General features: G+C 40.2%; 1 protein-coding gene across 1 annotated transcript; it reads left to right on the forward strand.

Moving 5' to 3' along the window:
- The first annotated feature begins 1,360 nt into the window (after positions 1–1,360).
- Positions 1,361–21,596, forward strand: LOC141805527 (ras-GEF domain-containing family member 1B-B-like). Its single transcript, XM_074690626.1, has 14 exons — positions 1,361–1,563; positions 9,268–9,798; positions 9,895–10,017; positions 10,467–10,604; positions 11,970–12,185; positions 12,711–12,785; positions 15,767–15,859; positions 16,536–16,638; positions 17,019–17,098; positions 17,278–17,373; positions 17,468–17,563; positions 17,870–17,993; positions 18,936–19,008; positions 19,099–21,596. Exons 2-14 carry the CDS (start codon positions 9,274–9,276, stop codon positions 19,130–19,132), a joined length of 1,776 nt encoding a protein of 591 aa, XP_074546727.1. The 5' UTR covers positions 1,361–1,563; positions 9,268–9,273; the 3' UTR covers positions 19,133–21,596.
- Positions 21,597–21,602: the final 6 nt, after the last annotated feature.

Raw genomic sequence — 21,602 nt, forward strand, 5'->3', positions numbered from 1 at the left:
CAGAAGACCATGTTAGAGGCACTCTCACATCAGAACGGCATTGAGCTCTCAGGTATATTGGATTATTGTCACACAAAATGGTACGTGGTATTTGGACAACCAAAAATGATCACAGATCAGGGTGAGGAGTGCAAACAATTGTCCGAAGAACGGCGACCACTGTGGTTAGCTAAGCTCTATTAGGATTTCAAAGGCAATAATCTGTCATTAATCTCAACATTTGAGCTTGTTCAAAGGGTTTCCTGTCAGGTAGGTCATGTTCTCTGCCCATAACATCTTGAAATCACACTTTAGTAAAAGTAAATACATTATGATAGAGTATAACTTTGATTAAGAGGTTATTCACTGCAATAAACAGTACATAAGTATAACTCAGTGCTTTTTTAAAGTGAGCCTCTCCCAAAAGAACACAATTTATTCCGTGGACCTCCTCTCCCATGAAAAATACAGTAGTAACATCTTTGTTTTCATAGCTTTTGGTAAATGATAAGGATGCTAACTCCTCGTATGGGTCCCTCCCGCATATTAGGCGTAATTGTTTAAAATATCAGTCATTTGCTTGCCGAGTTCTACACAAAGAGTTTTACTGTGCTCAGTGCGTTTTTCCATGCTTTTTGGTGGAAAAGACATCTTAAAATTATATTTTACGCACACTTTTATCTCTGTTCATTCAGTGTTTACGTTGTGTACCTCCAATGTGGCTGCACATCCATCCATCTATCCACAAACCCTCTAATTATAGATTGGGCAAAAGTGAGGAACAAGTTATGCATATTCAACATGCAGTTACACCCCTCAGTCATAAGAGAGGAGTCATGACTGTTTGTTTTGACCTCTGTGTATCAGTCAGGTGTGCGTTCAGGCACTTTAAATGAAAGAAACCGTTAGTAACAACAGAGAGGCTAGTGTATGGATAAATTGTAACATCTGTTGTACGCCACACTCCTTTCTAGTCTCCAGCTGACTTCTATAACACAAAGAAGTATACCGACACATACTGAGGCAACCTGGAAATTAAGGATTCTCAGTTTCTTGACTCTCGACCACACAGTTCACCTTTCAACCATAGACTGCGCTCACAACCACTTACATGAAAACATAAGGAACTTTACCGACTACCACCGATTTGAGCTCGACGAAAATAACACCCACTGCTGCTCCTGGCTGCACTTAAAAAAAATAATTCGACGGAGGAGAAGTCAGCCAATCATAATCTCCTGAGATTTCGATTTTTCAACTCCTCTTCTGTGATAGGGCCTTACAGTCCCTAGTGGCGCCCACCCCCGGGCAGCGATTGGACCGTTTTCCCGGCTCCATGGAAGTAATTTGAATACGCCTCGCTCTGAGGATCGTAGTGATTACAACGCTGCTGGTTCGAAGTGACTCAACTACCATGAGCAGAGACACAATGGAGGAGTGAACGGCTCAGATACACTGCTCAGAGACTTGTCTGTGTCATTCACACCGTGCACGCCTATCCAAATCGGAGACTACTGATACCCTGGATAGTCTTGTTCCTGTTCATTTTATACTCTTCATGTGAGGTTCTGCATCATCTAAGAGGTAAGTTTAGGGTGTGCGCGATGGGGATGTTTTTTTTTCTTTCATGATTTGTATCAAGATGAACAGTACGAAGTACTTTACCTAGGTAAAATATGATTTGGAACTCCAGCAAGCGTTTATTCGGTTAAAAGGACATTTCACGCCATCCCTTAGTCATAAGTGTAACTTACTCATTCTAACAAACTTGTTTTCTAATAAGCCTACACTCGGCTTCTATTCTGGTTTAAAGAAATATATATGCATAATGCATAAATGCAACTTTAGTATCTGACTTGGAGGCTGGTGCAAACTGGTTTACAAGGTGCAAAGATTACCCCCTTCCTAGCAACATTTGTTGTTATTGTTTACCGCCCATGTGAGTCTATAATTAGCTTGGCTGTCGGATACGAACACAGTTACTCATGAGCACCTGTGATGGACCTGTGGTTTCACATTATGGCTTTTTCACAGTCGGCTTTTACTTGTACTGTTGTGACTCACTGAGAAACCCATAATGTAGTCCAGGCATGGTGGCCTGGTGTGTGCGCCTGTGTCTGTTTATGTGTGCGTAAGTAAGGGAAAGAGGGAGAGCTGAACAGATTGTGCATGTGTCCGTAGGGAAAAGAAAAAAAGAGTGAGAGAATGTGTGTGTTTATTGGCCAAAGCTGACTCCAAAGCTTTATTCCCTCATCACTCCAGTATTTAAAACAACAGTCTCTTCACCTTTTACACAGTCTATGCCTGAACTTGCTGAAATAATGGACTCAATTTCCCCTTACTTAGCTGGCTAGTGGGGCAGGATGCAGTATTAAGTCTCAAATGAAAAGGTTCAATTTACATAATCAACAAAAGGGAATCTGAGGAGCACAAGTAACTACTTCTACTAGTTTGGAAATAATCAGTTGCTTTTACAACTTATTCTAATCTTATCATATACATTTTTTTGTGCACCTATGCATTGGTTCATAAATCTTTAGATCTGTTGTTGTACAGACAATGAAAAATGTGTGTTGAAAAGAAACCCCTTTATACAAGCCCAGGTTTGTAATAACACAGTAGAACAGGAGATAACGTGTCTCTATCCTTTGAGACTCTTGGTTAATACTGTACTAGCCTACTAGATCATGTAAGGGACAGGTGTGTGACTGTGCATGTGTGTGTGCGTGTGTGCTGAAACCATGCCCCACAAATCACAAGCTTGAATGAAGTATATCTTGGAAGTTGGATCAAGGGATATTACAGGGCCACATGTGTGCAGTAGATCACGTTCTAAACTGGTCAGCGGGTCTCTGAGTCTGGTGTTTTGACAGTGGCTGTAGGCCTTATCTGACCCAAACGCTTACTCGAGCGTGAGAAGAACAGTTTGTTGTAGCCCTGCACTGTTTCCTCTTCATGTCAGCTGATGATGACACTTAGTGCCCCGTAGTTATGACGCCCAGTTTTTACTTTCTTTTTTTTAATTTCAGTTTGAGTCTCTGACCCTAAGCATAAATCAGAAATACAGACTGGTTAAAATAAGAATGTTGTTTCAATAAAGTAACAGGTAACAGCCCCACCCATTAAACACTTCAGAAACAAAAAATGTCCAAGCTTCCAGGGGGAAATCTAAAGATATTATTCAATCCATCACTGTACATTACATGACACTACGCCCAATAGGGGTGGGAGAAAAAAAAATCAATATATGATATATCAGGAGTTTTTTGTTTGACAATATCAAAATTGTGATTCTTTGTCTTTTTTTCAAAATCTTCATTTCAGTCTTTGTTTATAAAGTAGATTGGAAAGAAGTTACCACTTGTATCCAGCAGAGGGTGAAACATTTCTCTCTGACTCATGCATTTTATGGGAAAATATGGCTTTCTGATGTAGTCTTTAGACATTATCATCATTGATTATCTTTTTTACATGGTCTTATGTTAAAAAAGGAAAGCAAAAATTGTAAATATTGAAGAAATGCAATTTAAATCGAATCCGCACCCCCAAAATGGTAATAGAATCAGGTTGTAAGAGTAGCATATCGAGTGTGTGGGATAAGAAAATAGTTGGTTGTCTCTTTCAACATGTTATCCCTGTGATAGGCTGGTGACCTGTCCTGGGTGTACCCCACCCTGTGCCCAAAGACAGCTGGGACAGGTTTGAGCCCCCCACAACCCTGAAAGCTAAAAGTGGTTAAAATAGTGGTCGGATGGAAAATTTCGTTGGACTTGGTTCTCATCATTTAAACTACAGAATTTCAAACTATCTTTTGCCAAAACATATTTGGAGGTTTCCCATCAAAGTCTAAACATTAAAAACAATGCAAGGTGTTACTATTTTAAAGGGGATTTAGTGGAAGTGGTGTGAAACACTTTTCAAGTAACTTATCAAAGTTGAGGAGTGTTTCCTCTGGTCAACAGTAAGTATGGTCTTTAGGGATGGGTACCGAATTAGGTACTTTTTTAGGTACAGAACGAATTCTGTCAAAAGTACCGGGTATCGATTCATGCAAAACCAAAAGGTACCATGTTGAGGTACCTAAATACATCCTTGTGACTGTGAGGGTGTGGAAGAGTAGGCGATTTTCCATGCTGGACATGAACACAGCATTTCAAGGTTATATGTTGAAGAATGAATATGTTAAATTGTAAAAAATATATATTTTTTTATTGAACAAATTGATATTTTTTACCACATGAACACAAAATGTACCGAAAATTGGTACTGTTGAGTACCGGTACCGATTGCCAGGTACCGGGCATCGGTACAGTATCGTTTCAAATGTGAAAGGTACCCATCCCTAATGGTCTTCCTTTTCCAGGAAGACTGGCCACTGTTATTCTGAAAGCTTTGTGCATGGACCTTTTCTTGCATAACTCTTTTTTATTGTATCGTGTCAAAAGAGTTGACTTCTGTGCTGACTTGGCTACACGTTCATGATACAACCACAACTTGGACTTTGACCTCATTCTTGTAAGAAAGCAGGCTGGGAAGGGTTACTGCTAACTTGCTTATGCTGCAATTTATTAAGGTCTAAGTACACAAGGTTGAGTTGAGAGCAGAGATAATACTGCAATTCTTTAGTCAATAACTACAGGGATAAATAGTGTTCTTTTTATCAGGTGCCTTTCTGTACCATTTGTTCCTGTTGTTCTAATCTACAAGCTGAACTTTCTACAGGTGAGTACACTGGAAGGGTTGTGGCATATAAAGTACAAACTACAGTAAGAGCACCAAGGTGGATTTATATGTTTATTGTAGTAACTTGACTTTTGAATCAGGTCAGTTTATGTTGATCAAGTTATCCAGAGAGAGCCTCCACAGCCTGATATCAGATGTACAGTTACTTACTCTTCATGGGCCAGTGGAGCAATGTGCAGTTATGTCTGCGTGTACGTCGATGGACAAGTTTCGGTGTGCCCTGCCAACACATTTTCAACCTCTGTTGCACTTGGCAAATAAATATGTAGTTTTATGGCACATGATCTCACAGTACACCCTGTCTATCAAGATAACAAGAGCTCACACCTTGCAGGAGAAGGAGATAGAGTGGTTTACTTGTTTAATTTATGTGAGAATGATTCTGTTCTGTTTTTTCTTTTAAAGAGGCAGGGCGTCATACTGACTGACCACAGAAAGCAGAGTGTGTGAAAGCTGCTGTGTGTGTCTGATCTGCTGTGATCTGCTCTGATCTCTTCCTGAGGGTCTTTGTTTGCCTGTTAATGCCATGACAGGATAGATAATACCTCTATTGTTAAAGAACACCCTCTAGTTCTGTTATTACTGGCCTCAGCAGAGCTGGGTGTCCCCCTTTTTTTTGAAACCACAGTATGTGATCTGGTAGAAATGATGGTCTGTTGCCTAAGGTTTAAAAATCAAGGATGTTTATTTTCTGCCTAACTGGAGGAAATTCCTCTTAAATCATGAGCACTCCCCAATAAATTATTAACTGCTTTAAGTCATCTATTTATTTATTGATTGATTGATCATATTAACAGTCTCTGTCTAAACCGCTCTGTGAATCACTCTAAAAACCACACAGTTGGGCTGACTTGTATCAAAAGTTCATTGGGACACATCTAACACACGTCTCCTTCCAGCCTCATCAGACACTGTGACTGCTGTAACCTTTGGATGAACCAGTCCCTGTGCTGTTTCTCTTCGTATTACTGGTGCAATAAAACAAAAAAAAAGTCTGCCTTTTCTTACCACATCGAGACGTTCTGTAAGGCTGCAAGTGCACAGTTTACAAACAAGAAAATTTCAACAATGCTTTAAATATGAAATTATGTTTTCAACACTGTAATTAAGTCGCCCATTGAGAGTGCAACCTATGATTTAGTGAGGATGAATGTTCAGTCTTCCAGCAAGAAAGCCACAAGCATTTGAAAGGTCAACTTTTCAAGGATAGATTGGAGAACTCAAGACTGGTATTCAGTTTCTGCATTGTTTTGTTTTGTACTATAAAATCTTGTATTTCAGTGCAAACCGAAGCTTGAAAATGAGCATAAACTGCATTCAACAGGGGTAAAGGTTGCTCCATCAGAGCTGTGCTTCTTGAGATTACATATTGTATCTGTAGGAAGATAAAGCCCCTGTAATTTTTTAACCAAGTTAGAGAAAAACAGCAGGCACAGATCACACAGTTAAGAAGAAGGACTGGCACTAGACTGGCTTACACTGGCAGGACTCCAGGCACTGTGGTACACAGGAGTGTGTTGCTCAAGCTATCATCTGTTTATGGGTGGGTGTGTGTGTGTGTGTTTGGATTATTACAGCATGGGCCTAGACACCATAGTGGACAAGGGTGTGTGTGTATGTGCACAAGATGTTAGTTCATGCAGATACTCCTCTGTCTGCTCTGTGATGGACAAACAAAGGCCTGCTGGATTCCTGCAGGGTTTGGTTTCCTGGCATGGTGTTGGTGCATGTATATACATCTCTGTGTGGGGTATGTGGGTGTGTGATTACGGCTTGGTGTAAGCTGGCATTTGGTTCCAAGAAAGACCAACAGGATAAAGATGGCTCCTTAGTTAAAGAGGCAGTGAGGACTTTCTGAAAAAAGCACTAGCGATAAAGACTCCACTTCCCATGAGCACTTGTGTCACACTATCATGAGGACCAAGGCGTGTGTTTGTTTTGGAAAGGAATGCAGATCAGATTTTCTTTTTCTTTGTTTTAGACAACCTTTCACCAGATACAACACCATGAGGTAAGGTATGTATTAGGGCTGGGCAATATGGCCTGAAAATAAAATCCCAGATTTTTGCACTTTTTTTTTTTTTGACAAATTTTTTACCTGCCTTTTTAAGAAAACAATATGCAAAAATGACAGAGAGAACTCAAAAACAATTTTTGTTTTAATTTTATCAAAAACTTAATGAAAGTAACCTCTTTTTCACTACTGGAATCGAACTTTCACCTCTTCTTCTGTTTCAATAACTTCACTTTGTAGTTTCAAAAGAGGCAGACTTGTTTGCCTTCACATTGAAAGCTGCACAATTTTTGAATTAAAAAATACAGCTAAAAAGCTTTACAGTACTGTTTTAGTGCACTACTGCACTTTTCAGTTTTATTGTACTTTTTTTTTGAAGTGCTTTGTTTTAGTCTAGTTGAATTGTTTGTTAAAGATGTAGCCTGTTAATCCTGTAATGTGAATAAAAACAAATAAGCAAAGTAAATGCTATTCATTTTAGTGTGGACTCACAAAGTTCATGCCTGCCTGCATAAGTCAGTGCCTTGGTTGGGGCTAACCTTGCAGAGCAGATGGACCTGCCTGATTCAGTTTCTGAACTCCTGCAGGTCCATCTTGTCAGGCTCCGTTGACCAACACTCGGCTGAATTCTGACTGGTTCAATCAGGGAAGTGAGGCGGGAGCAGCGGAAGTGACGCGCAGACGTGACGTCAGCAGACTTTCGTACTTGTTAGCGTTCCTTTGATTCTTAAGTTAACCATGTCTATGAAGTTAACTTTACAAAAACAGCAGCAGTCGTCTAAAGCCATTATCACAGCGGTTTGTTGTGTTCCCATAGTTGTTGGTCTATTGTTTCTCAGCAGCGGCACGCATAAGCCACTTCATATTGATTGAGTGTGTTAATCAGAACGGTCGTCCAATCACCAGCTGCTGATTTTTCTGAAGGTCCCACCTCTGAAAACGAAAGAGCTGCTACCCAGATGGACTAGTGAAATATATCCATGGTGGATATATACAGAACTGCTCGTCTGGCGTGTCAGGTTAGGTTGGGGCACCCCAGTCTAAAATATATGGACCTGCGTTATGTTGCAGGTTCGTTAGGTTGCTCTGCTCGTCAACAGATGGATTTATGCTGAACAAAGGGCTCAGTTGGTGGGATAGAGGGAAACACAGGACTCAGATCTGCTTAACTTTGAAAGTTTGATGGAAAAAAAGTGCTGGTTCAATGTCTGAAGTGTGTTGTTTTTAGCATTTTCAGTGCTTTTTGATTAGCATACTGGTTCTTTGGACTTGATGTGGGTTTATATATCATAGATCCTGTGTGAATTCAAAAACTAGATACATAAGGTATTAACCAAAGGGCAACATCCAGTTTTAAAAAATGAAGCCCTTGTGGAAGTGCTAAAAGCTGCAGTTTGTGGAGTGACCACTGAAAGTGTGCTGCAGAAAGACTGGAAACCACACACTAGGCCAAAAAGCTGCTTGCACCATTTAAAAAACATATTTTACATCCTGGTTCAAAAAACAGTTTGGGTCTGAGAAAAGTATTTCTACATCAGCACTAGGGATGGGTACCTTTCACATTTGAAACGATACGGTACTGATGCCCGGTACCTAGCAATCGGTATCAGTACTTAACGGTACCAATTTTCGATACTTTTTTGTGTTTATGTGGTAAAAAATATCAATTTGTTTAATAATAGAATATAAAAATACTTGGATTTAACATATTTGTTCTTCAATATATAACCTTGCAATGCTGTGTTCATGTCCGGCATGGAAAATCACCTACTCTTTCACTCCCTCACAGTCACAAGGATGCGCCTAGGTACCTAAACATGGTACCTGTTGGTTTTATCTGAATCGGTACCCGGTACTTTTGACAGAATTCGGTCGGTACCTATAAAAGTACCTAATTTGGTACCCATCCCTAATCAGCACACACTGTGCAGGGTATGAATTCCAGCAGTTTATAAGACATTAAGATCGCCAGTCCAACCAATCAGAGGCGGAGCTCAGGCTTAAACCTGCTTTTTGAGTCAGCATTTCCATATGGTCTCTGCTGGCGATTGGCTTCACTACTGTATTCAGGAACAGATGGGTGACATCACAGAGACTACATTCATACATAGTACAGTCTGTGGTATTAACTGGATGGACTCACTACAAGTGGGGTTTCCTTTCTAATTGTTTTATTAAACAGAGACTCCTTGGGTGATTGGAAAACATTTATAGCATCAGGTAGGGATGTTCAATGCCACTTTTTTTCAAACTAATACCAGTACGAGTACTCTCATTTGAGCACTCACTGATACAGAGTACCAGTACCACTAGTACTTTTGATACACAAAATTTCAATTAACAGAGACAGATCATGTTGAACAAAGTCAGCACAGTCACAGTAAGTCTAAAATAAAAGACAAACAACTGTCTGTCAATATCAGCTGATACAATACCAGTACTCACCCATTCCTAGAACTGTGTTGAGACCAAAAAGTAAAAATAGTTTTATTTTGCTTACTCATAACCATCTTGTCTTGCCTTTTCTCCAGGTCATCATGCCACCCACCACCCCATACGCTGGGAAATTCAGCTCCTGTGTTCCCTACAGCAACAACACTCACCCTCAGTCTCACAGCCCATACCGCAGTGGCACTGCCCCAAAGCCAGTGAAGGAAAACATTTACAACGGCTCCCACTCCCCAGCTGAAAACCCCTATGACATCCCACAGTCTCACAGTTCATACCGCAGCTCCTCTGTCTCCTCAATGACAGCGAGGGAACATCATTACAAAAGCAGCTGTGTGATGTCAGAGAACCCGTACACGTCACCGCAGCATCGCAGCCCACGGCAGCACAGCACCTCCTGTCCTGGACGAGCGTATCGCCACACCAGCAGCAGCAGCGGCAGTGACCAGTCGTGGCGTAACAACTCAGTTTCAGCAAAAGGCAGACTTCATGGTCATGGACACAGCATCACTGCTAGCTATGGGGAGATGTGTTACCACGACAACAGTTTGGTTTCAGCATCTCTTGAGGCACTGATCCAGCACCTGGTCCCCACTGTTGACTACTACCCTGATGTGAGCATTGATAACCCCTCTAAATGAACTTTTTGTTCTTCAAACAGACTGTTGTAACATCTATTTGATGAAGCTTTCTTTCTTCCTCATCTTCAGAGGTCATATGTGTTCACCTTCCTGCTGAGTTCACGCCTCTTCCTGCACCCCTACGAGCTCATGACGAGGGTTTGTCACCTGTGTGTGGAGCAGCAGCGGTCTGGAGACACCCTGCTGGATAAGGTGGGTGGATTACCCACTCATAGCAGACACAAACCCACACTTGTACGCACACACATACAAAAATAATTCTCTCACACTCTCCCACCCACACAGACTCAGCCACCTTAACACTCGTACACTCTCTGCCCCCACACACACACACACACACACCAACCTCTGAGGGTCTTTTTCTGGAGTAAATATTTATTGATTCTTTCATAAGCAAAGACTTCCAGAGACAAAGAGAGGGCTGGAGATTTCATAAGGGAAATAAAAACAGAAACAGATTTAGTGGGAACAGAGAGACAGAGGATGGAAAAATTAAAAGAAGCGTTTTATTTCAGATAAACTCTTCAGAGGGGCTACTTAAACAAAATGTTACCTAGTTAAGGTTGTTTCACAATACACAAAACACCCACAAATACAAATAAAACTGTATTCATGCTTGATAAGATCTGCAATATTTTTAGATCCGTTTCCGTGAGGTTGCGCCAAAACTGGTGCAGCTGCTAACCGAGTGGACGGAGACATTTCCATATGACTTCAGAGATGAGAGGATGATGCGTTGCCTCAAAGACATGACGCAACATGTGGCCCGAGGAGATGAGGTAAGTGTCATATCCAACATAGTTGGAAAACAAACTGGAAACATGGGAGGAGTAGTGAAGGATGTTTTTTTTTTTACAATAATCCTTAATTCCACTACGCCTTTGCCCCTCTTAGTTTGCCAATACCTTAAAACAGCAACCTCCTAGAATAGAATAGAACTTTATTGTCATTGTAACAAGTACAACGAAATTGAAGTAACAGCAGCAATCAAGAAAACAAAAGTAAGAAAGTGTATAGAAAGTGCAAAAATGTCCATAAGAAAATAGATGCTGACAGCTTGTCCATCATTGTCCAGTTCAGCCAGTCTCCACCTCCACAGGGTCCAGGACTGAGCTTCTTCAGCAGTCTGTTCAGTCTCTGTCTCCTGGATCCTGTCTGCTCACAGCAGGTGAAGCTCTTCCAATGTGGCGTTGGTGTCTGATGTTAGCTCTGTTAGCCATGTCTGTGAATAGCATGATGCTACTCTGCCCTCTGGTATTCCCTCTGTTGCTGAGTTAGCACAGCTAGCTCGTCCATCTTATTGAAGATAGATCTTACGTCCCCAATAACGATGGATGGAAGGACAGGTCCATGTCATCACTTCTTAGCTCACACCTGAGAACCAGCATGTCGTCCTCACCTCCTTCTTCTCACCTTGTGGGAAGACATCAGGCCTAACACCAGTTAGCATTGACATGCTACAGGCTGCTAACAGCTGATTTCACATGTAAACAATGCAGCCACGGTTACATGTAGGATCTCCAGACAAACACAGGAGAAAAAATAGTAAAAATATCACTGAAGACACAAAAAGTTTGGTGTCCAAAAACTTAAAACTGGATGTTGCCCTTTGGTTAATACCTTAATTTATCTAGTTTTTGAATTCACACAGAATCTATAATATATAAACCCACATCAAGTCCAAAGAACCGGTATGCTAATCAAAAAGCACTGAAAATGCTAAAAACAACACACTTAAGACGTTAAACCAGCTCATTTTTTTCCATGACCAACAAATGAGCCATACAAAGTAATGATCCGCACCAAATACAAAGATGACGAAAGAGAGTTTAAAAAAATTACAAGAAACGGACAAAGAAGAGAGAGCTCCTGCAAAAGGCAGCCATAACCAACAGGGCGGTGCCTAGCAACCCATATGTCCCCTATGTGGTTGAGAAATGGAAGAAGACAGTCACAGATCAGTCACAAATCAGCTGATTACCAAGGCAGTCTCACCATAATCAATCAATTTTTGTAACAGTCCATACCTATTTAAATTAACCAAATACGTTTGTGTTTGCATCTGTTATCAAGTAAAGTTGTCTCTTGTTTCTGCATTCGGTGTCTTCATTTGTGTTTTTGCTGTGTTTGTATCATGTGTCCAGTACTCGTGGCAAGCCATGCAGCAGATGACACAGCGGCTGATCAAGCGCCTCTCTGCCCTCGGCCAGTACGAGGAGGCCATCGCCGCACTGAGCGCCGCAGCGATGGAGCGTCCTGCTTCTCTGAAAAGCAAACAGGCCTCGGGACAGCGCACTGATGTGATGAGTGTGTGTGATGATCCCTTCATCTTGGCCCAGCAGCTCACACATATTGAACTGGTAAGAGGTTGAACGGGCTAAGATTTGTCACTGTTGTGTGGAGGAATGTGTGAAGTCTGCTGTGTGACTGTAGTTCTGTGAAACTTGTTTTGTCTCATTCATCTCAATCTAGCTAACCATTTAATGTGGTGTTGTAAAAGCTATTTAAAGAACCTGTTAATAACAGTAATAAAGATGGTAAGCTTCTTGCTTGCCTTTTGATCTCTCTGTTCCCAGCTGTTGGTTAAATTACTGTTCCATTAACCCTTTGTGTGGTCTAATGTATTGCTTTGGCTCACTGTATGATGTTAAACATTATTTATTTGGTGCTACTGGCTGTACTAAACTTCCAACACATTTTATATGCACCTTATAACTGTCAGTCTTTTTTTGATTTCTTTACTTTCTTTGGAAATTATTCTGTTCTACTATTCAGTTTCATTCTTGCCCTTACAAATATCTATATTTTAAATCATCTCTCCCCCCTGATCATCACTTTTTAATCACTCATTGATATTATTTCTTTCTTCTGCTCTCTGCCTTCAGGACAGACTGAGTTTTATTGGCCCAGAAGAGTTCATTCAGACGTTTGCCCTGAAAGATCCTTTGGAGAACCAAAAGGTATCATCAAGTCCGAAATAACAAATACATTGAGATGCTTTCTCTCCAGTTTTCAGCATGGGTTTGGACTCAAGCTTAAAATCTGTGTTTGTTTTTATTAAGATGCCAATGTTGCACAATAGTTCAACATTAAACATTATCATTTTTTCCTCGATAAAAAAAACTTTACATTCAGCTTTTTTGAGTTGCTGACCACAGATGTTTGCAGAGTACAGGAGCTAAGTTTTCAATGAAAATGATGAAATTTAAGCATGTTTGGTTATTTAAAGCAGGTTGTTTGTCATGAGTACCCAGGAAAAACAAGAGAGGAGGACCTAAATGCAGATGAACAAAAATTTTTTATTTTAACTTAACTCAAAATTCCAAAACTCAAACAAAAGAAACAAAAGCAAAAGTACTGAAAAAACTTACACTAAAGAAACCACGAGGCACAGGAAACACACAAGACATGCCACGGGACAGCCAGAGTGACAGCAAACAATGACCCAGCAAAGAGCACATGGAACACAGAGACTAATGGTGCGTTCGAGGCAACCCGTAACTCGTATGTTTCCCAGTTGAAATCTCCAAGTTCAGACCTGAAAGCGTTCCAGGCAATTTTCGACTTCGGTTTGAGAGCAAGGAATTCTGGGACGTAAACAAACCACCATGGCAGAAATTCTAAGATTTATGCTTGGTCATTTCAATCACCAAAGGAGCCTGCAAGTTCTTTATTTAAGTGAAACAGATGAGGGAAAACAGAGCATTGGGCATTTACTTTATATTTTATGGTATATGTTGTTATTTTAAAGTGTATTTTTTGTTGATTAATGCACTGAACGCCAGAGTTGCTGCCAATGTGCAATGTGTGAACATCAGACTAGAAGTTTACACTTGTAGCCCAGTGATGATAGCTCTCTCTCTCTCCCTCCCTCCCTCTCTCTCTCTCTCTCTATTAGATATTTCGTGTTAGCGGCCCATTTGTCCGCTGTCTCGGTCTTGAGATTATAGTACATAATCGTGTGTGTAAATTGTGATTGCAACGTTCAAATTTATTTTACATTGTTGTAAAGTCTATTTCTCAACGAGTGTCACACGCAGCACCACTGCATCCATAGAGGCTGCCATATTGTTTTGGCACAGATGTGACGTCACAAGTCGTAACTCAGAGTACATCAATCTGGTACGAGTTCACGGGTCGTAAGTTACGAGTTTGACTGCCGTTCCAGGGCATTTTCACGAGTCACAGGTGGGAAATATACGAGTTACGGATTACCTTGAACGCACCATATATAGACAGGGGAGTAGTTAACACAGGTGTGAAACCAGACACAGGTGAAACACATGAGGAGCAGTCATCAAGGAAGTAAACACAAGGAGAACCAAACCAAACCAAACAGAAAAACGCAAGACAGACTAAATACATTAAAAACACTGAAACACTAAGGATAACCACAAAAAGACAAACACATGAGGAGAACCAAATCAAAACCACAAGGAACACAAACTAAGGACAAAAACAAGAGACACAGAACCCTCAACAAGAATAACTAGGATTAACACAGAGACACAGGACAAGAACAGGATTACAAAGAAACACAAGAAGACTAACACAAGAAAACTCAGAAATACACAACAAAAACCCAAACAATGACAATGTTAAAGTATACAGCAACATAAGCATACAGAAACAAGAAATGTTTATGATTATCAACATCAAATTATTAAGAAAATCTCTCAGAGTCATTTTCGAGTCATTCTTTATCATTTTGATTTAAGTGTCTCCAATTTGGTGTGCTCAAAGTGAAGTCTGTGGTCGTCTTCAGTTCATGCAAATCAGCTTAAAAGCCATGAAGGATCCTACGCGGAGGCAAGGGAAATTTGAGCAGCATTTTCTTCAAATGAAGCTTCTGAAAAAGCATCAAAAGCAGTATGAAAGAGCAATTCTGCATATATGTAAGTGTATCTGAAGGACTCTTCCCCCTTAAGTGGTCCTGTGAGTCACATGTCGGGTACAGAACAAGCTTTCAGCCGCTGCTCGTGGCCACGCTGCCTCTCGGCCCTCGCTGCTGCTGCTGAGTCAGTTATATAAGACCCACTTTGTATCAGAAAGCGGTTGAGTCAGCGTCAGGGGTCCTGAAGTGTAGTAGGGAAGTTAGAAGTGGAGTGGGCTACCGGTGTTGTGTAAGCATTTAATAGAACTACCTGTGATTACATCATCACCAGGCGAGGTTATTTATACAGAGCTTTTATAATATTTATTTTCTAAAACTCCTCTGGCAAACAGGTTCAACACCCGATGTCTCACAGGAAACCTAAGCAGATGTAAATGTGATGGAAATAACAACAGACACGTCAGAGTCCACTCTGCAGGTCCACAGGCTGTGTGGGAGGAACATCAAGATCCATTTGCAGATGAAATGACAGAGTAGCAGCAGTCTGTTCTCTTTGTTATAAAACCACTGATGGGGTACTCTTTACGAATATGATGGTCAGTTTCCCTTACCAAATTAAAGTCCTCTCTCAGATCACTCTACAGTCAGGTGAAAAACTTCATTATGCTAAAATAATAACAGTATGCCACATGATTGTACCATCAAAAAGAAGTCCACCCACTGTTTTTATTCCTGGGCTTCTATCTGCCAACAACTGCCTCTCCAAGGATAGGTTTAGCTCTGTATTGTTATTTATTGCTCATCAGTTTTTCTTCTCAGTACCAATGGAGAACAATTGTAGCTTTGGATTTATTTTCAGAGGTAGATAAATTAGCAATACATGATTTGGATTATCAGTCTTAGTCTTGCATTGGCTGCGGTGGTTTACCTTCTGTTTTCCCCTCCGTCACTAGAACCACTTTTCTGTAGATTTCAGATTGAAGTCATCCAAACAGACACAATGGGAGAATCAGAATATTAAATACTGATAAGACAAAAAAATCTTTTTCTCTTTGAAAGATTTGCATGTGCTTTAGCCATCTCATGTGACTGTCTTTTTGTTTTAAGGGTTTCTTCCGTAAGCGTAAAACCAGCAACCTGGAGGCCTACATCAGTTGGTTCAACAGACTGAGTTACTTAGTGGCCACTGAGATCTGTATGGTAAGCTAGTCTGAACTCAACAGGCTGTCCCTGTTTCATGCATATAGATGAATTTTGGTTTATTTGGGGGTTTCATTTTCTCTCTCTTGCCATGCTGAAGTCTGCTAAATGCACTTTCACTCAGACTCTTCAGATTTGACACAAATCATTTTGGACTTATGTACATTGTCAACTAGGGATGAGTACCGAATCAGGTACTTTTATAGGTACCGACCAAATTCTGTGTAAGGAACTGGGTACTGGTTCCCATAGAATCAAAAGGTACCATGTTTAGGTACCTAAATGCATTCTTGTGACTGTAAGGGAGTGGAAGAGTTGGCAATTTTCCAAACTGGACATGAACACAGCATTGCAAGGTTATTTATTGAAGAATAAATATGTTAAGTTGAAAAAATATATATATATATTTTTTTTTTTTTTTTAGCACACAAACACAAAAAAGTACAGAAAATTGGTACAGTTGAGTACCGGTACCGAATGCCAGGTACCGGGTATCAGTACCGTATCGTTTAAAATGTGAAAGGTACCCATCCCTATTGTCAACCAAACCTAAAGCATAAACAGTATCATGCTTCTGTGTGTGCCCACTGTGTTCCACTCTGTATGTCAAATGGTCCGTCGTGGCCAGACACCAACAAGTCTCTGATTTGCTTCCTGTTGTGTAATCTCATTACAGCCAGTGAAGAAGAAACACAGAGCGAGGATCATAGAGTTCTTCATTGACGTGGCTCAGGAGTGTTTCAACATCGGCAACTTTAACTCCCTCATGGCAATCATCAGTAAGTTTACTGTGTAAAACATGCACAAAGTGTGTACTGACTTTTATGGGATAGCTCCAAAGCCCTGACACAGTTAGCACAGAAAACATTCTTATAAAGAAGCTCTCAATTTATTAAGGGCCTTAATGTTTTCCAGTGAAGTCATGACTCAGCATTGCTCTTGTCAGAGTGTATTCTTTATATTTCAGCTGGGCCCATTGTTTCCCCTTAATTTAATCTAATAAAGACAACAAACATGTGGCTGGCTCGATATGAGCTGACACTAAACAGCTTGAGCAAGAACAAATTGAGTTAGTGAAGGCTTGAAGAGGTCCAGGCTGCTTGTTTTCTTGTCTGTCTCTGTGAATGCTTGGTAGACTTATTCTTCCTCTGTCTCTCAGCTGGCATGAACATGAGTCCTGTCGCCAGATTGAAGAAAACCTGGAGTAAAGTCAACACAGACAAGTTTGAAATATTGGAGGTGAGTCAATATGTATACATCAGTGGATCAGTGGTGCATGTGTTCTCACAGTGGATGAAAGACTTCATGTTTTAATTAGATTTTGTTTTGTTTTAAGTCTCTGTTATTGGAGAACTCCCAGCTCATTTTACTTGAATCTGTAAAAATGATCAGCTTCTGTTTTATCTGATCTCTTTCAGCACCAGATGGACCCATCAAATAACTTCAGCAACTATCGTACTGCACTCCGTGGCGCCACCCAAAGGTCTGAGACTGCACACAGCAGCCAGGAGAAGGTAAGAGTGTATGCGTGAAGAAAAAGGACAGATCACAGCTGGTAGTTAAGATTTAGAATGTTCCTTTGACCTCTGTGTTGTTTCTTTCCTCCAGATTGTGATTCCTTTCTTCAGTCTGCTTATCAAAGACATATACTTCCTCAATGAAGGCTGTGCCAGCAGGTTGCCAAATGGACATATCAACTTTGAGGTCAGTTTCAAATTGATGTCTAATAATTGCATACATTGGGCTGGGTTCAACCCCCTGACTTGATCTTGGTCTTATCCATAAGAGTTAACATCTGTGAGATAATCTGACTTTTGCACTGCAGAAGCAATGAAAAGAAGCCATCTGTAGTGTGATGGTTCCCCCTAGTGGAGATAAGGAGCTTATTCAGAATCATGCCATCTATTAAAGCGATGTCTCCCTCTGTTTTCGAACCATGCATTTTCAAGAGGCAATAAGTCACACTGAGTGAAGTTTGAGTCTTGATCTGTTGTCATTGTGTCCAAACAGAAACTGTGGGAGCTTGCAAAGCAGGTGAGCGAGTTCCTGGTTTGGCGTCAGGTGATATGCCCGTTTGACAGAGACCGTCGGATCCTTCAGTGCCTTGTCACCACAGCTGTCTTCACTGAAGACGGTAATTATTATATCTTGCACTAATTTATTCAGTCTAATTGAAATTCCGGTAACACTTTTCTTGACGCATCTCTGTATAACGCATTATAAGTGCATTTATAAAGCATTGTAATTACATTATAGCGATATATTACTACATTTATAAACACTCATAAATGATCATAATGCTTTATAACAATAGTCATAACACACTAACAGCATTTTATCATCGCTTACAAGTAGAGTAGAGAGAGAGAGTAGAGAGTAGAGAGTAGATTAATGGGTTGGGACGATTAATGGGTTGGGACGATTTTGACCTGCTTGTATTATGTTACATTAGCCTATACCTGAACAGTTTCATCACTTTACTTGAAGCACCCAATGAGCATTTAGAGTAACTTACAATCAAATTATTATGCATTATACCAGTGATTATAATGCATCATAGCAGTAATTATAAGACATTCGAAAGAGTTTTAATTCATTACAACTATGATAATCATCATACCCTTTGATCCTTGCAACAAAAATCGGTTAGCAAGGGACCATCTGTCATAAAGGTTTATAGTACTTGATCCTATAAGCCATTATTAAATGCTCTATAATGTGTTAAGCACATTTTTATAATAACTTATTAGATTTATTGGTGTTTATATTGATAGACATAGACGTTTATAAGCATATCATGAATATAAGTATAATTCATTATGTATTATGTATGTGGACATTGTCAGTGAGTTGCTAACAGTTGTAATGTATTATAATACCTGACCTTGTAAGCGATGATAAAATGCTGTTAGTGTGTTATGATTATTGTTATAAAGCATTATGATCACTTCTGAGTGTTTACAACTGTGTTATAATGCGTTATACAGGGGTGTGTCAAGTAAAGTGTCACCGAAATGCCTAACATGCTGTGGGAAGTCAAAGATTTTAAAGAACAGTCTGTCTCTCATTTCTACAGAGCTTCATCTGGCCTCCTATGAGAGTGAAGGACCAGAGAACAACATGGAGAAAGACAGTCGGCGTTCTCTCAGGTGGGTCAACACAGGAAAACTCAGAAAAGTGAAACCTCTACTATAACATGTCCTTATCTATTAACATAATACCTATGTTCTGTTTTACAGATCATCTCTTCTGCACAGGGAGAATCGTTCATGAGGAAATGTCTACAGACTGTAAACAAACAAGGTGTTTAAAGCTACAGCTTCCTCCACAGCAGAATGAACTGTTTTTTACACACACGTATCCCCAAGTTTGAGGTATGGGCTGAATACCGATCCACAGGGTGACAGACTTTGCAGGAGCCTTCTTCTCATGGATCAAAATGAGAACATTTTGGAGCTTTGAGCTTGACCAGGAGGGCAGCTGTGGTGGAGCAGGTCGTCTCTCAATCAAAAAGTTGGCGCTTGATTCCAGGTCTTGCAGTCGCATGCCAAAGTGTCCTTGGGAAAGACACTGAACCAAAATTGCTCCCAGTTTTGTTCAGCAGTGTGTGAGTGTGCATGAATGAGTCAGTAACCTGTGCTAGCAGTGTGTGAATGGGTAACCATGACTACCAATGTAAAGCGCTTTGAGTGGTCAGAAAGACTGACTTTATAAGTACAACTCTATTAACCATTTACCTGATTAGACACTGATGGTAATCATCATCTGCCAAAACACATCAAAAGGGTTTTTATCCAAAAAACTACTGATTCATTCTCCAGAAGAGATTTACTGATTGGTTCATAAGCTGAGCAGCTTTAACAGCAGCTTTGGCTAAGGCACTTACATGATCCAGATAACAGCAAGAGGAAAGAAAAACACTACAGAAGCAGCGAGAACATCTTTCCCTGTTCATGTATGGGACTGTAACATGAGCACTACTCCCCTGCAGGAAGCCTGAATGAGAGAGCCACTCCTACATAAAGAGCAGATATGGTTTTGTAATATAAGTATGAGGCTAACAGCTGCTTTTACAAGTGCTGTTGTCTGCATTATAGTTTTGTTAAGTGCATGATGCTAACACCTTTAAGCATTAGCCGTGCCATGTCCCATGCTTTTGCTTTGATGCACCCAGCCATGTGAGACTTGTATCTTACAAACATCCATATTCCAACTCACTACATTAGCCACATATATCACACACATTAAGATACATGACATTAATCATGCTATGTGGTTCCAGCCAGTTTGTGATGTGTGCACTCTGACTGTGTGTTGGTAATGCCAAGTCTTACAATTTGCAACCACTTGATAATGCCGGTGAAATCAAATGCACTTCTGTGGGTTTTTGTGTATTATGGTGTAGGATATGAAGACTCCTGTTTCTAAGGCGTCTTTCCACACAGTATTAAGTTGTATTTTGTATCAGAAAGTAGACAGTGTATGTGTTTTTTATGTTCTCTCTAAAGTGTCACTTTGAGCTTGTTGCTGGTTAGACGGCTCTGTTTTGGTAAGCTATTTTCTCAATGCAACACTAGATGTACAGTACTGGTCAAAACTTTGAGAACACCCCAATTTTTCCAGATTTTTTTTAATTGAAAATTATGCTGTTTAAATGTCAGTAAAGAACAAATAAACAACTGATGTTGAAAATATGTATGGAGTCAATTTAAATGATAGTATTCCAAACTTTGGACTTATCAAAGTAGCCACCAGCTAAATACAGGCACAGCAATCTATCAATCTATGACACCTTCTTCCAGTCTTTGATAGTCCATTGGTGGCATTTCATGGCCCAGCCGAGCCTCTTTTTCTCATTCTGTTATCTTAACAATGTCTTTCTTGTCACATCTTGACCAGTCAAAGCTGAAACTGAGACTGTGACACACCGCCTCTTGAGCTGTGACTTTTATCTTCTTTGCAGTTTCTCTGTAGAAGAGACCTACATCTTGACGTTTTTTGATGCTCTGTCCCTTTCATTGTTTATAGCCTGTTCCTTGTCATCTTTATAGCATTACAGTACTTTCTGCTAAACAGCTCCAGTATTGCTCAGGAGGGTTTGGTCCCTCAGTGTGTTCAGCTCCACCTTTACACCCACAGAGATACTTGAGAGGAATCAGAAAACTTGGCACACCTGTGGGAATTGGTAGCACAATTTTTCAAGTCTTGATCAGTCTCTATTTTTGCAGAATAGCTTAATGTTGTTTTTTCATAATGATGAAAGGTTCGTTATTTTTAGTTTCGTGTAACCTGATTTTTTTTGACCATCTGGCAGTACACCACTTACCTTTGTTGTATTTTAGGCTAGTCATTGGGCTCGAGCTGATGAATTCTGACAAAAAAGGAGAAAAAATGGGGTGTTCTGAAACTTTTGGCCAGTGTTGTATGAAAAATTAAGTGTTTTGGGTCTGACTGAAGCACAAATGTGTGTATGTGCAGATTAAACAGGAACATTTATCCTCCCACTTATCACACCTGAAGGATGAGTGCAATGCAGTCCTCTGAAATTTGCCTATGAGTGAACGTGATGCTATTTTAATGTTTTTAAAAGCTCTTTTATGTTCATTTTATAAGTGTTTTACATGTGTGCTTTTTTGAGCTATTCTTGTGTATCATTTAACCGATCAGGGTACTTGTACTGAAGGTCTTTGTGAAAACAGAATTATATATTTTTCCTTGTAATAAACAGAATAATTGAGTCTGT

The sequence above is a fragment of the Halichoeres trimaculatus genome, unplaced genomic scaffold (assembly GCF_033239565.1).
Source record: "Halichoeres trimaculatus isolate MK-OKI-2021-1 unplaced genomic scaffold, fHalTri1.1 fHalTri1_scaffold_16, whole genome shotgun sequence".
Taxonomy (NCBI): Eukaryota; Metazoa; Chordata; class Actinopteri; order Labriformes; family Labridae; genus Halichoeres; species Halichoeres trimaculatus.

Coding starts and splice junctions, on each gene's coding strand:
- LOC141805527 (XM_074690626.1), top strand. CDS start 9,274: ATGCCACCCACCACCCCATACGCTGGGAAATTCAGCTCCTGTGTTCCC. Junction 17,374..17,467: donor CACACAGCAGCCAGGAGAAG/GTAAGAGTGTAT, acceptor TCTTTCCTCCAG/ATTGTGATTCCTTTCTTCAG. Junction 19,009..19,098: donor GACAGTCGGCGTTCTCTCAG/GTGGGTCAACAC, acceptor TCTGTTTTACAG/ATCATCTCTTCTGCACAGGG.